The sequence below is a fragment of the Venturia canescens genome, chromosome 6, assembly GCF_019457755.1.
Source record: "Venturia canescens isolate UGA chromosome 6, ASM1945775v1, whole genome shotgun sequence".
In the NCBI taxonomy this organism is placed as follows: Eukaryota; Metazoa; Arthropoda; class Insecta; order Hymenoptera; family Ichneumonidae; genus Venturia; species Venturia canescens.
In genome coordinates this window covers 8967731-8980281 of record NC_057426.1, presented here as the reverse complement: position 1 = coordinate 8980281, position 12551 = coordinate 8967731, and the positions used below count along the sequence as shown (strand labels likewise).

At 37.8% G+C, this 12551-nt stretch overlaps 5 protein-coding genes across 6 annotated transcripts; 1 reads left to right on the top strand and 4 right to left on the bottom strand.

The window, feature by feature from the left end:
• Positions 1 to 131: 131 nt before the first annotated feature.
• LOC122412579 (probable inactive peptidyl-prolyl cis-trans isomerase-like 6) lies at positions 132 to 2042 on the bottom strand. The gene is made up of 7 exons (XM_043422232.1): positions 1824 to 2042; positions 1526 to 1714; positions 1342 to 1404; positions 1119 to 1266; positions 839 to 1031; positions 515 to 659; positions 132 to 422 (listed from the first exon to the last, which is right to left on the bottom strand). Exons 1-7 carry the CDS (start codon positions 2040 to 2042, stop codon positions 258 to 260), a joined length of 1122 nt encoding a protein of 373 aa, XP_043278167.1. The 3' UTR covers positions 132 to 257.
• A 70-nt stretch (positions 2043 to 2112) lies between these two features.
• Positions 2113 to 4413, bottom strand: LOC122412578 (zinc finger protein 277). 2 transcript variants are annotated; one of them, XM_043422229.1, is made up of 8 exons: positions 4176 to 4413; positions 3882 to 4080; positions 3611 to 3788; positions 3190 to 3392; positions 2949 to 3111; positions 2653 to 2850; positions 2331 to 2572; positions 2113 to 2245 (listed from the first exon to the last, which is right to left on the bottom strand). In XM_043422229.1, the coding sequence occupies exons 1-8, from the start codon at positions 4186 to 4188 to the stop codon at positions 2230 to 2232; spliced, it is 1212 nt and encodes a 403-aa protein (XP_043278164.1). In that variant the 5' UTR covers positions 4189 to 4413; the 3' UTR covers positions 2113 to 2229. The 2 variants fall into 2 exon arrangements, with proteins under 2 accessions (XP_043278164.1, XP_043278166.1); XM_043422231.1 differs by having other exon boundaries at positions 3882 to 4077.
• Positions 4414 to 4661: 248 nt separating this feature from the next.
• Positions 4662 to 8976, top strand: LOC122412580 (homologous-pairing protein 2 homolog). Its single transcript, XM_043422233.1, has 3 exons — positions 4662 to 5057; positions 7598 to 7774; positions 8047 to 8976. Exons 2-3 carry the CDS (start codon positions 7622 to 7624, stop codon positions 8497 to 8499), a joined length of 606 nt encoding a protein of 201 aa, XP_043278168.1. The 5' UTR covers positions 4662 to 5057; positions 7598 to 7621; the 3' UTR covers positions 8500 to 8976.
• Positions 5305 to 7164, bottom strand: Alg3 (Alg3, alpha-1,3- mannosyltransferase). The gene has a single exon (XM_043422227.1). The coding sequence runs from the start codon at positions 7122 to 7124 to the stop codon at positions 5814 to 5816; it is 1311 nt and encodes a 436-aa protein (XP_043278162.1). The 5' UTR covers positions 7125 to 7164; the 3' UTR covers positions 5305 to 5813.
• LOC122412575 (venom metalloproteinase 2-like) lies at positions 8770 to 12253 on the bottom strand. Its single transcript, XM_043422226.1, has 13 exons — positions 11879 to 12253; positions 11742 to 11802; positions 11453 to 11667; positions 11295 to 11384; positions 10849 to 11165; positions 10611 to 10740; positions 10267 to 10412; positions 10143 to 10198; positions 9943 to 10066; positions 9658 to 9822; positions 9438 to 9567; positions 9235 to 9342; positions 8770 to 9155 (listed from the first exon to the last, which is right to left on the bottom strand). Exons 1-13 carry the CDS (start codon positions 11939 to 11941, stop codon positions 9102 to 9104), a joined length of 1659 nt encoding a protein of 552 aa, XP_043278161.1. The 5' UTR covers positions 11942 to 12253; the 3' UTR covers positions 8770 to 9101.
• Between the last annotated feature and the right edge of the window lie 298 nt (positions 12254 to 12551).

Below are 12551 nucleotides of genomic sequence, written 5' to 3'. Positions count from 1 at the left end.
TGTTTTATAAAAAATAAAAATATTTTTCGGTTATTAATTTTTTGAAGAAACACAAAACGAAAGTCTCGAATAGAAAAATAATATGCAAATCAGCAATGATCCCTGATATTCGGAAGGATTTTTTGTTACAGTTATTTTATAGTATTTTTATTTATTGTTTATTTATCGGAATAGTTGTTTGACAGGGTAAAAAATAGCTGTCAAGCTTGAAATAAGTAGATGTCATTAAATGAATTAGACAAAAATTTCTGATTCTTTCAATCATTTTGCAAATCCGGTGAATTATCAGTCGTAAGCGAATATAATCCTTGTTCATAACGTTCAAACATGATCAAGGACGCGACGTCACGAGTGTCGATGACGTCTGTTAAACGATCGCTTTTTTCATCGAGCGAGTTTGTGTCCTCATAATTTTCACACTCCTAAAATATTTTTTATTTAAACATGAATGAAGTGTAAAAAATGATATAATCAAATAAAAATTTATTTTTCGATCGAAAAATAATATAGTAACCTCTTTGAGCTCCTCTGCCGTTTCTTTTTCTCCGTCAAACGAGTATTCGCCGCACTCTGATATCACTGTTTCTACCATCGGAGCTTCGTAAAATGTCGGTAAATTTTCAATTTTACTCAAAGTTTGTGCACCATCGATCAGTTGTCTAGAAATTTAATTGTCATTCGGCAGAGTTTTTTTTTATGATTCAGGGATCGCTGAGCTCGGGGTAATTTCTTACAGTTTTTGATGCGGTGATGAGCAACCGAAAGCTCAGTAAAAATGTTACTGCGTTAAAAGTGTAAGAAATTATAAACAAAAAATGAGCAATCGAGTTGAAAATACCCGAAAGCAACGTAATAAGAATTCATCCATTCGTTGGCTTTCAACGAAACAACGAATTGATCTCTGCTCTGCTTTCCATCATTTGCCAACGATATAACGCCTCTACGATCGTGAGGGATGCAATAAGATTCATCATTTATCGTTATTTCATTCAGCACAGTCTCGTCAAGATCGTCATTCGATTCTAAAACGTCTGAAATTGAAATGTTTTTCAGTATTTTTTCGTTCAAGAACAATGAAATGAAGATGAAAGTTTTCTACGGCGAGGACTTTGAGTTACCGCCAATTTGAATCCATCCGTCCTTTACAATACGACGGACTTTGGTGTTTTTGTAACAAAGTATCGTTCCCCAAGCATTTTTGCTTCTGAATCCAGTAGAAAGTTTCAAGAAATGTTCGCATGTCTTTGGCACTAAATCTGTATACAACTTGTTTTTTTTTTTCAATGATTTTTATTTGGTATTCGAACGTTATGGATGTCGAATGAATTTTTGATTGTTTACCATAATTAAAAATGATCCGATCACTGTTTCGTCGGTCGTAAATGTGAAATAAACGTACTTTCGCTAACGTTCCGTTAATTTCAACACATTTGTGGAGGTTTCATTGGAACATGAAAAAAATAGATGGGTACTTGTAAATGATAAAAATCTTTAAATTTTTGACTGAAAGATTCTGGATTCATACCCCCAATCTTTTCATAAATTTCTCGTATTCTTGCACGATGAGATTTTCATAATATTCCGTATCGATCGGAAGATTGAAAGCGTAAGTTTTGCCGATGTGCCGCAAAAATTTAACGTCATCGCCAATTAGTTTGTTATCAATGAAAACGATCACTGGCCGTTCTATGTTCCAAGTTTCACCTCCGAAACACTGGAAATAAAAGATTTTTTTTACTGTTTGTTAGACAATAATAAACAAGTATCGAAGTTCCACGTATTTGGTAAATTTTGGTACAATCATTCTCTTTCAATTTGATTACCCTTCGAATTTGTTCGATTCGATCACACCACGCGACTTGAAGCATCCCATGAATTTGAGGTTTGGCAAATTTGTGTGGCAAATGTCCGTGCAATTTTTCAGCACACAATCGCGCTTTTTGAAAAGCCTCCGAGGTCAAAAGACCCTTAATTTTTATTGTCGTGAGAATATTAGTATTTTTTTGCTTTTTGAATGCCTCAGCCCAATCGAAGGACTTCATGATGTATCACGAAATTTTACTCGATTTTGAAGGTTAATGATGTCGTTGAAAAAATTAAATAACAGCTTAATTCCTTATTTCGTGATTTTTGTAAATGGTGATAAATTTATGTATAACGATATAAATATTTAACAATTTGTCATTTTGGTCAATTATTCTTTTCATTTATGAACATTTTCCGATGCGTTTACAATACTTCTTTTCTGAAATGAAAACAAATATAGATTAGAAACACGTGTGCTTCAAGCAAGCTCCAGGAAAAAATAAAATTTGTATTGGACGACTCACATTTGTTTCGTCAAATTTCCCGAGATCTCCTCTTCACTGTCACTGGTCGAGTCGAGATTATAGAGAAACGAATCAGTCTCGTACATCGGAAAATAAAATTCTGGTCGATTCCATACTCCGGACGAAGGCAATTTTTCATGCTCTCTTTCGCGCATATGTGCAGTCAGATTTTCCGTTTCTTCCTCACAATAAATACATTTCTTTTCATAAATCTGACGCCTTACATAATTCACGACTTTCACCTACGTAATTTCATAATTACATACATTTTATACAGAATCAACGAATCCATTTTATTCAATCTCGATTTTCTGCTCTTTACCTTTTCGTAAAAATTCATGTCTTTCGTGAACATTGAAAAATCGAAGTTGTGATCATTTCTCATGTGTTCAAGTATTTTCGTAAAATCTTCATCGGAATTTGGACAAATTAAACAAGTTATGGAAACGTTGTCACCGTCCCAGTCACCCCATGAGCTGTCCTCTTCCTCGTTATCACTTCCATCATTTGTCTCGTCAGCCTACAAATAATGGAATTATAATTAATGAAATTATTTTGAAATGATAAAAGAAAAATAAAATTGGTGATGAAAATAGAAAGAGATTGTCATTTCCTCACCTGTTTCTGGCGCCAATCGCTGCCTTGCTCCAAATAATTCGTAATGTAATATTTGTCATAACTTTTGTTACTCGGATTGACACGTTTATGTAGCTTCTTCCGCATGTGCTCTTTCAAAACGTTGCGATCTTTGAATATCCTTTCACAATAGATGCACGTTAAACTGCACTTGATAAAATGAAAAGTGAATAACTACGGTGTTCAGTTTTGCCTGCAATGCAGTCTCTAATAGAAAACCCACCTTTCGATACTATTGTGAATTCTATCGAAGAGTTCATCAACGAAAACCAGATTTTCTGGTTTTCCCAATTGAACATTGTGCTTTTGGGATAGATGCTTCAAATAATCTGAGCGCAAACCTGAAATTTCCATTCTACAGAATATACAACCACGTTTGAAAGCTGTGTCCGTTCTTTCAAAGGCCTGTTTCGATAGGACCAAATCCTGGAAAACAAGAAAAACAAAACATATTCAATTATCTTGAAATTTTTCTGTTAAATCTTTCCATACTATTTGACTTTCTTTAACAAAAGCTGTGTTTCCCAAACCCTTTGAAATCTTGTTATATTTTGCAGCTTTTACTATGAAATATTCTTCAACAGCATCTTTGATATTTCAGATTCTTTTTTCTACTTGATTTTTCTCTCGGAAGAAATTGTTACCAATCGTGTTCTATGCAATTCGTCTCGCAAAGTTTTGTCCTCACTAATGCAATCGGACAGTAGATAATAAACTTCATTCTTGCTTGATTTTCCATCAGGAGTACAATCCATTAAAAGTGTTGTGCAATAGGTTGTTATTGGGGCTTCCCTAAACTTTACACCCCAATAGTGAACATAACTGAAAATATTTTGTAATTATTATAATTGGAAAAAAATTGTTTGCAATTCAAATTCATAAACAAAAAGTAACAACAGGATAGTCATTAGATACCTTCGAAGGCTAGCAATTTTCCAAACATCGCCAATGACGAGACGATGAGTTTCGAATAAGTGTGAGAGAAATTGTTTTTCGCAAGTAGGCAAAATGAATTTCACATCGCAAAGTAAACACCTTGTTTCTCCTGCTTCTCCATCAAGGCCAACGAATTGAGTTTTCAAATGCGTGGCTTGTTCGTTTTCCAATTTATCTACTGAACAATCAGGAATTTTCAATTATTGTATAATGATTCAATTATTGAATAATCTAATGTGTGTGAGATTGATTCTTTTATTCAATTTTTCTAACCTTCTGTTGTCATCTTGCAGACGAATATTTCTATATGCTATTCTAATATACAATTTTATGCATTATGATTCAATGAATAAAAAAAATGATTATTGCAACAATTATTCTTTGCTGTTCTTTTTATTTATTCTGTTCCACCATTCTATACTAATGTAAAAAGATTGTATCAAAATTGAACATGAATTCGGGAGTGCTGGAGCTATATATAGATGTAGTTTTTAGGTTATAAAGGGTAAAACGCCAACAAACCAAACACCCATGTGAATTGGTTTAAAATTAATAATATATTTATTCAACAACATTTTATAATTTTTTAATTTTCCAATATTTTTTTAAACGCTTCCATACATTGTATTTGGAAATTTACAATGAGTATATAAATTCATCGAGATTCAAATATTGATGAAAAATGAACGCTTCCGGTTGGTTAATTCCGTTATAGTACTGAGTGCGTACTGTGCCGTGACTGCATGTGCCACTGTGCGCAGAGCAAAACGCAAATATAGCATGCACGTTGAAACGTGTATGATCCAGTACCCAGTATGATCTGTTTGTTTACGATTCCCGCGCAAATCGTAGCAGCAGATTGTGTTTATCTAGATTCCACGTGTTTTTTTCTTATGTTTCAACGAAAACAAAAAACTCAATGTCTCTTGGTTCTAAAGAAACGTTTTTGTGTGTATTGACAAGTGCAATTATTGAAAAAGTGCTATAAAAATATGATGCGTAGTTCTCGTGAGTGAAATGGCAGTTCAATTTTTGTGTTGACGCGAAAACTTCCAATTTCAATTTATGTTTTAAATTGAATTTGCGGGAATGTACTTTTTTGAAACGAAACGCTAAATTAGGATTTATCTGGTCAGAAGTCCAAACTTTAAATGGGTAAGTCAAAATATTCACGACATTTTTTTCTTCGGTGTAATACTTTATACAATGGATTATGTTGTCATTTTAAGCACGGTTTTTGTTGAAATCGTTTTATCTCCATTTAACCTTAAATTGTCGTTTTTAGTTTTTTCAGCTTGTAAAAATCTATTTTTTAAGGCGCACGGACAGTAAATTAAAAAAGAATTCAAAACTTCAATTTCCGCAGGGAATTTCAGTGCACGCATAGAAAAATCTACTAAAGTCATTTTCAGCTTTATATTTCAATGTTGCTTTACAAAGCATTGCACACGGAAGCACGCATCGAAGTTATAACTTCCGTAAATTAGTTTTAACTTCGTAATTGTCGAACGCACACATCCACAAATCCTTAACAAATTAACAATTCGTCGTATAACATCCCAAAGCATCCGATAACCTCGAACAATCGTTTTTTTTCCCACACACTCGAAAATCTTGCAGTTCCAGTTCAAAATTTTACAATTTTTTATTTCTATTCACACTCAACAATTTCCTTCCACACAATTATGTTTTTCAATTACAAAAATATTATCTTTCAAAGATTTTATTCCAGGGATTCAAGAATTACTGCACCCTGACAAAGGCTAAATGTTTTCTTCAAAGTTTCAACAATACAAACCAAACAGTTGTCTTTTTTTAAGAAGAGAAAATCGGAATCCAGTCATTTTGTTCTTATGGAACATTTGAAAAATAGTTTCATTTTGGCAAATAAATGCAGAATAGAATTGATGGTTATTCGGCTTTGATAGCAGTGACACGACTGGTATGAAGACCATAAAGTAGAGCTAAGTGGCAAAGATGTAGAGCAGCGCTGGAGTAGATTGTGCTGGGATAAGTGTTCCAGCAGAGTTCGATGATGCCAAGAATGACGATGCGTGTGGTATCGCTGTAGCGCGAGTGCCAGGCGATGTAGGGCAAGGTGTGATAGTACCAAACGTAGAATTGATAATGGAGAGACCTTGCAAAAGCAACTCCAATGAAATTGGCTGCGAAGAGTGGAAGAACGAAGAGTCTGGAGTTGACAGACATGTCGACGGTCTCGTCACCTTTGAGTTGAGGTTTGATAGTTTTCTCAATGTGTTTTAATCGAGCATAGGACTTCATGTATGTGATCCAGCTGGGAATGAAGTAGGCGAGAGTAGCGAGATGCAAAAAAAGTAGAGCAAGATGAAAATGTGGACTGACGAACGTTTCTTCGGGCAAAAACCTCCAATTGACGGTCCATTTGTGTTGGAATACTCTGCCAAAGTCAAAAGCACCCCGCAAATAAGAAACAGGGTTGGTGGCTATGAAAGGGAATCCCAAGATCAGTTGAATGCCTGCGCAAATAGAAAGTTGAAAGAGGGTCCCAGCAAGGCCCAAGTTAGCGAGATAAGCGATGAGAAGTCCAGGAGCGAAAAGCAGGACGTTCATTTTGATGGAAACTCCTAGGCTGTAAAGTACACTTCCAAGGGACCATTTTTCATCCAAAAATGCATTTATCGCAGCGAATACAAAGATCATTGCAATGGGATCGTTGAACAGTCTTAAAACGAAAATTGAGTGAATTCTGTAAGAAGTACAGAATATAAGGATGAGCACATAAGGGGGGACTGTTTTGGTACGCGAATAAATTCGTAATACGAGACACAGCGCGGCAATGTAAAGTAGCGCAAAAATATATTGTCCGAGTTTTACATTTGCGCCAGCAGAGGTCGCGTAATACAAAAGCGCGAAAAAGTAGACGAAACCGGCTGGATAAACCAGAGGACCCGTGTCACCACGCAATTTTCCATAATCAGTTGTACCATTTAAAAATCCCTCTACTTCTTGCATGTAAGCCGTCCAGTCGATCTCAGTGTACCTCACTTTCTCGATTACTATTACGTTCAATATCGCCTCTAAAATCACAAAGATGCAGCCCAACGTTGCTAATCTCCGTGGATCTTTCAATATTCCCATCAAATAATCCCACTTAGCACGCGTTTTTATCCAGTTTCTTAACGTTCTTTCGCTATTTTTTGACCCTCCACTCGACGGACGGGGGTCCCTCCGCGCCGCCATCTTTGACGGACTAGCTTAACGTGTACGAAAATAAACACGTAGCTGCACCGTTTCCGGGCATTCCACAGTAGAAATTGCGATAATTTTGGAAAAGGGAGAGGGAATTCGGCCGCATTTCTATCGAGCGGCAAAAGAACTGACTTTCCTCAATTTTATCGCTCCTCTTCTTCGTTATCGAACTTTTTTTTTCTTCAGCATTTAAAAATTGCTTTATCAAAATCAATCTTCAATATTCTTCTACTCAAAGACGTGGTACTGGCAGCTGAGTCTCAATCCTGAGAACTCGTTGAGAAGAATTTTAAAAAATATTCAAATTCGTTGTCAAAATACTCAGTCGGTAAATAAAATATTTGTACATACCGACCGACGGTTAGACTCCTCGGTCGGTATATTTTCTTTACCGATGGGTGTATCTTTTTTTCGTATAATTGCTTTTTGAGCGTCAAACTAATCTTCATTTTCTTTCTTTTAAGGAATCGCCCAGTAAAAAAAAAACGATGGCAACCGAAGCTGTATACGAATACATGCAGTGTCAGAATCGACCATTCAGCGCTAATGACATTGTGACCAATCTCAACAACCAGCACCCGAAGCCAGTCGTACAAAAAGCTCTGGACAAATTGGTCGCCAAAAACAAAGTTTTCGAAAAGGTTTGTAATTTCTGGGCTATTGATGACTGAAGTAATATGCACCCCATCAACGATCGCGCGACGAAAAAATTTTCCAATCTTATGGTTTCGAGCCCTTAATTTTATGGGAAGAAAATTCGATTTTTTTTTTTGCTACTTCAATTGAGACTCAGACATTTTTATTCCTTTGAAATGAGAACGAAGAAACATTTTCCAGTCATTGGAACAAATTTCGAACCCAAACGCCGATTAATTTGAATAAAAAAAATTGTTTTGTTTTTTTTTTTTTCAAGGCCTATGGAAAGCAAAAGATTTATTGCCTGGTGCAAGACCCGTCGCAGGACACCGACGAGTTGTTGCGGATAAATCGTGAGCTTCAATGCCACGCGAACGAGGTAGAAATGAAGCGTACGGAGGTTGACAAATCTATCCGCGAATACGAGTCGAAATTGGCGCTTTTGCGCCAACATCCTTGCCTCGAAGAAGCTCTCAAAATACGAGACGAACTGAAAAAGCGGGTCAAAGAACTCACTGATAAGTTAGACGCCCTCATGGAAACGACTGGATCTCAAGACCTCGGAACCGATAAGAAAAAAGCTGAGGACAAGATGAAAGAATATTCGCGCGAATACGGCAAAAGAAAACGCTTGTGCACCGATATTATCGACTGCATCCTCGAAGGCTATCCCGGAAGTAAAAAAGCTCTTCAGGAGGAGATCGGCATCGAGATTAAAATCGTCCAATAACCTTAATCGTTAAAACATTATTCGTAATACTAAAATCAAACGAAAAGTTGACGAAAAATGTTAAATTTTTTCTTTTTCGTCTCAGTCAATTTTCAATCGTCTCCCTTTTCGGGAAAAATGTTCTCGCGGACTCGTAACGTCATCTGATGGATTTAAATTGGGCAAAACTGTCCAATTTATCGAACATTTGATTTGCAATTAAATCTTCATCTCCTTCGATCACAGTGACAAATATTCGACGTGAAAATCAGAGTAAAAACAGTCTGAGGATCACTCTTGTTCATAAATTTATTTCGATCGACTGATTTTTCGGTTACAATTAATATTTTTCTTATCAATTACATTCACGGTAATTTCGTTCTTCGGTACCGAAATTCCAGAGTATCCGATCCACATTACTTGTTCGATTGCGACTAAATAAGTATTGTAATTTGCATAACTGTAGAAACTCGATTAAAAATGATGAATCTTTTCGAAGATTATTTCACAGTAATTCAGTAAAACTATCAAACTTTTGCTACAATCATTGATTTCGAATGGTCGCTCTTCTAATTGACCAAACGTTTTTTTTTTTTTGACATTTCATCAAGAATTTTGTTGGATCACGGTTCCCAGTGATCGAGCGAAGCATTCACGCATTGGCCACGTATGCATATCTGGAATAATTCAATACTAGGGCGATTGATTCTTGATTAAGGGAAAAATGATTGAAGAAAGTGGAATCGAGATTCGTACCTTGTCGGTTCCACATTCCGAGCCCTCGGCTGCTGGGGTGCTGGCAATGCAGTCGCTGTCGGTGTTGGGCACTCTGCACCAGAGTAGAGTACAGACATTTTCATTGTGCTGCAAAAAACAGGAATGAACGAGCAGTGAAAGAGAAATGATGGAAAAGTTAATATTATTATCGATTTTTCTCACTCCAGGACCACCGATCTTACCCAGCAAGATTCTCCTCCAATCGCTCGGAAGCATTGTTCGTCGACCGACAACAATTTTCCCGGTAATATTCTCGGCAAAGTCTCTTTCGGTTCTGCCGGTTGGTTGTAGAGACAGCTCGCTTGGGGTTTGCTGAATCCGGAAAAGGTTGGAAGCGAAAATATTTGAAACTTCGAACGTTTTGTTCTTTTCGTGCGTTAATCAATGAATTTGTTATTTTACTTCAGAAAGTATCTAAAACACTCCTGACTGCATATTGACCAGGTGAGGGCGCGTTGGTCGTGACGGAAACTGCTCATGAGGTAGCCGTCTTCCCATTTGCAATCCTTCGCTCCAGGCCCTCCCACGTACGAGAGCGAGGCTGAGCCGTCGTGAGGGACTCCCAAACTGAAAGAAAACGTCTCGAGATTGGAAGCAGTTTTTCTTCAAACTTCGTACCGAGTACCGAGAGAATTGCGCGAGTCGAAAAAGTTTCGATCCCGATTTTCGCGATCTTCTTTGACTCACACGTGAGCTAACTCGTGAGCAGCTGTTGGAATTCCACTGAAACCGGTATCGTGTACCAAAGCCACTGACTCCATTCTCTTCGTCTTGTCGTCCCAATAGCAAGCAGTTCCATATTTACTGATGCCTATTAATGAACAATGTTTCAGTGGGATCGAGCTCTTAGCTGAAAAAGTGTTCTGTCGCTTACGAAAAATCCTCACCTCTGACTGCTGGACAATCGGATATTTGGTTCTTCGTGCACTGGCACAACTGTGAACTGTGAAAACAAAGAGGAAAAGCCGTTGAACGCTGCGATCAGAACTCTGATTTTCTCACTCGACTTACTGAGTTATCGTGACCACAGCGTCGTAAGAATTCCTAGGAAATCGAGCTTCTTGGTAGAGATACAAACTCAACTCGTCCAGAGCAGCAGCTTCCACCAAATCTTCTTTTATACGTTTTTTGTTCAAATAAGGAGTTGCTTCGTGGTCCTGGAAAACAGTGGGTCGAACAACACGAATCTTGACAACTACTTTTTGGTGAAAAGATTCAAGTTATTTTTCTAATTGCGACGAAACATTTCTTGCAGGCTCATGCAAATGGTGAAGAATTCACTTATTCGTAGTTTCTGGTTGGAAACAGCTCGTTCGTGTCAATAGAACAAAAACACAAATTCAAAATAAGCTCACCATGGAAATGACCATTCCTGCGATGTTCAGTCGGACTTTCGGTTGCTCCAGTATTCTGTATTTGAGATCTACACCGTTGAAAAAGGCTGCATAATAAAGAACGGAGTCCCAAATGTTGGATCCGTGGGATCTGGAAACAGGCGAATGTTCTCGAAGAAATTTCTTCACTCCGCGTTCGATTCGATATTTTGGATGTAAAAATAGTGAGACCGATAATTCTCTTGATTCGAAATCTCACTTGTAAGATTCGTAGTCGATGATGACTAAAATTTCGGGATAAATTATTTCCGGCGGAGCTCGGGGACCCGGATTTTCGTCTTTCATTTCCGAAAGTTGTTTCGAGAGATTTTCGTCAGCGTTACCGTACGATCGACCAGTTAATTCTTCCAAAGGAAACTTCACGATTACGTGATCGTTGGCTAGTTTTATGTAGTCTCCATGCCCATGAATTCGTTGTGGATGTTTCGAGTACTCGTCGGTTACATTCTGGTTGACGATCTTTAAAACTCTGTTCGGAATCGATCGAATTATGAATTTTTCTCCGTAGGGCCCATTCTAAAAACACGCAAAACCATCGTTCTAAGTAAGTACGAAAAATGAGAAAATTTGATGGGAATTGAGCTCTGCTCGGATGGCATGTTCAGAAAAGCTTTTTCGTTGACGTCGATTTTTTGAAATACTTACAAAATGAATTCTTCCGTCCTCCCCTTCGTAGGATGCGAGCGACGCCTTTTTTTCGGCATCCTCGTAAATAGTGGGCCGCTTATTCAAGTCCTGAAAAAGCGAAAGAGGCGTGAACGCTTACGAATCTTCAGAAATGAAACACTCGGAAAAGTACTCACAGTGCCGGCTACCAATTCATACTTCAGCCCATTCGGATACGAAGAATTTGAGGCAACGGTGTAAATCGGCGTATTTTCAGAAAACAGAAAATCTCCGGCTGGATCAAGATTGAGGATGACGTCGTCGCCGAAGGCTTTGAAAAAAACTTTCAAATTTTTATTCCCATCCTCGCCAGGAACCGAGTGAGAAACTGGCACGACTTCGTAGTCCGGAACTTCGAAAAAATAATTATGAAAATAGTGATCAAGGGCAATCCCACCGACTTGTAATCCTTAGACTCTTAATTACTTGAATTCCGGTCGGTGTGAAAAACGGATCGAACCTCTTCATCGGTCATGTGCTCGTGAATCTAAAATGATGATCAACAGAATTATAAATTTTCGCAGTCATTTCTTCCATTATCATTCGGCGACTGGAACTTTTACCTGCAGACTTTCATGGCCCGCGGAAACGAGACAGAAGCACACGACTATTTGCCAACGACTCATCTTGGAATAAACGAATTTTCCATCGCTTCGGCCCCTATAAGTATCCCCCAAGTCGACGATTGATGGGTCTTCGAATTCGTTGATGATCGTTAATCATTCGCGGAGGACTCATCATTCGCTGTTTTTTTTCTTCTCCCTCCATTCACCCCCGAAATGTACGAACAAACGGAATGATTGGGAGAATTAATCGATGATTTACTAGCGCTCGGGTGTTTGTAAAAGAAGAAATTTGGAAAAATTGCGCGTCCTCGTTGACCCTCGAAATTCATCGTTTTTTAATTTTGTTATTTCAGTCTCGAATTTCGGCTCGAAGTTCCATCGACTGGAGCTCGTGGCACAGAGTGTACGCAGCAATTGACCAATCCATCAAAACTTTTATTCCATTTACAAGGAACATTACAAAGACAAGAAAAAATCGTGCATCGGGAATGAAATTATTTCCATTCTCCCATAAATTCTCTGCGAATCAAGTCGACGGTACACAAAGCTTCGTGACGTTGGCGATTTGTCAGGATTCGTCATCGTCACGATTCTCGTGTGGAAGATGAAAAATGGCTCGCACATCAATAATGCATCGCGACTGCAACGCATAATGCTCGGTAATGAGTCA

Excerpts from the sequence above, each read along its gene's own strand:
- LOC122412579 (XM_043422232.1), bottom strand. The coding sequence starts at position 2,042 with ATGAAGTCCTTCGATTGGGCTGAGGCATTCAAAAAGCAAAAAAATACT. Across the intron at positions 1,267-1,341 it reads TCGGATCATTTTTAATTATG|TTGTATACAGATTTAGTGCC; the intron begins GTAAACAATCAA and ends AAAAAAAACAAG. Across the intron at positions 1,032-1,118 it reads CGGATGGATTCAAATTGGCG|ACGTTTTAGAATCGAATGAC; the intron begins GTAACTCAAAGT and ends TTTCAATTTCAG.
- LOC122412578 (XM_043422229.1), bottom strand. Across the intron at positions 3,789-3,881 it reads AAAATTGCTAGCCTTCGAAG|TTATGTTCACTATTGGGGTG; the intron begins GTATCTAATGAC and ends AAATATTTTCAG. Across the intron at positions 2,573-2,652 it reads ACATGAATTTTTACGAAAAG|GTGAAAGTCGTGAATTATGT; the intron begins GTAAAGAGCAGA and ends GAAATTACGTAG.
- Alg3 (XM_043422227.1), bottom strand. The coding sequence starts at position 7,124 with ATGGCGGCGCGGAGGGACCCCCGTCCGTCGAGTGGAGGGTCAAAAAAT.
- LOC122412580 (XM_043422233.1), top strand. The coding sequence starts at position 7,622 with ATGGCAACCGAAGCTGTATACGAATACATGCAGTGTCAGAATCGACCA. Across the intron at positions 7,775-8,046 it reads AAAACAAAGTTTTCGAAAAG|GCCTATGGAAAGCAAAAGAT; the intron begins GTTTGTAATTTC and ends TTTTTTTTCAAG.
- LOC122412575 (XM_043422226.1), bottom strand. The coding sequence starts at position 11,941 with ATGAGTCGTTGGCAAATAGTCGTGTGCTTCTGTCTCGTTTCCGCGGGC. Across the intron at positions 11,385-11,452 it reads ATGAATTGGTAGCCGGCACT|GACTTGAATAAGCGGCCCAC; the intron begins GTGAGTACTTTT and ends TCGCTTTTTCAG. Across the intron at positions 9,343-9,437 it reads TTGGAGGAGAATCTTGCTGG|CACAATGAAAATGTCTGTAC; the intron begins GTAAGATCGGTG and ends TGTTTTTTGCAG.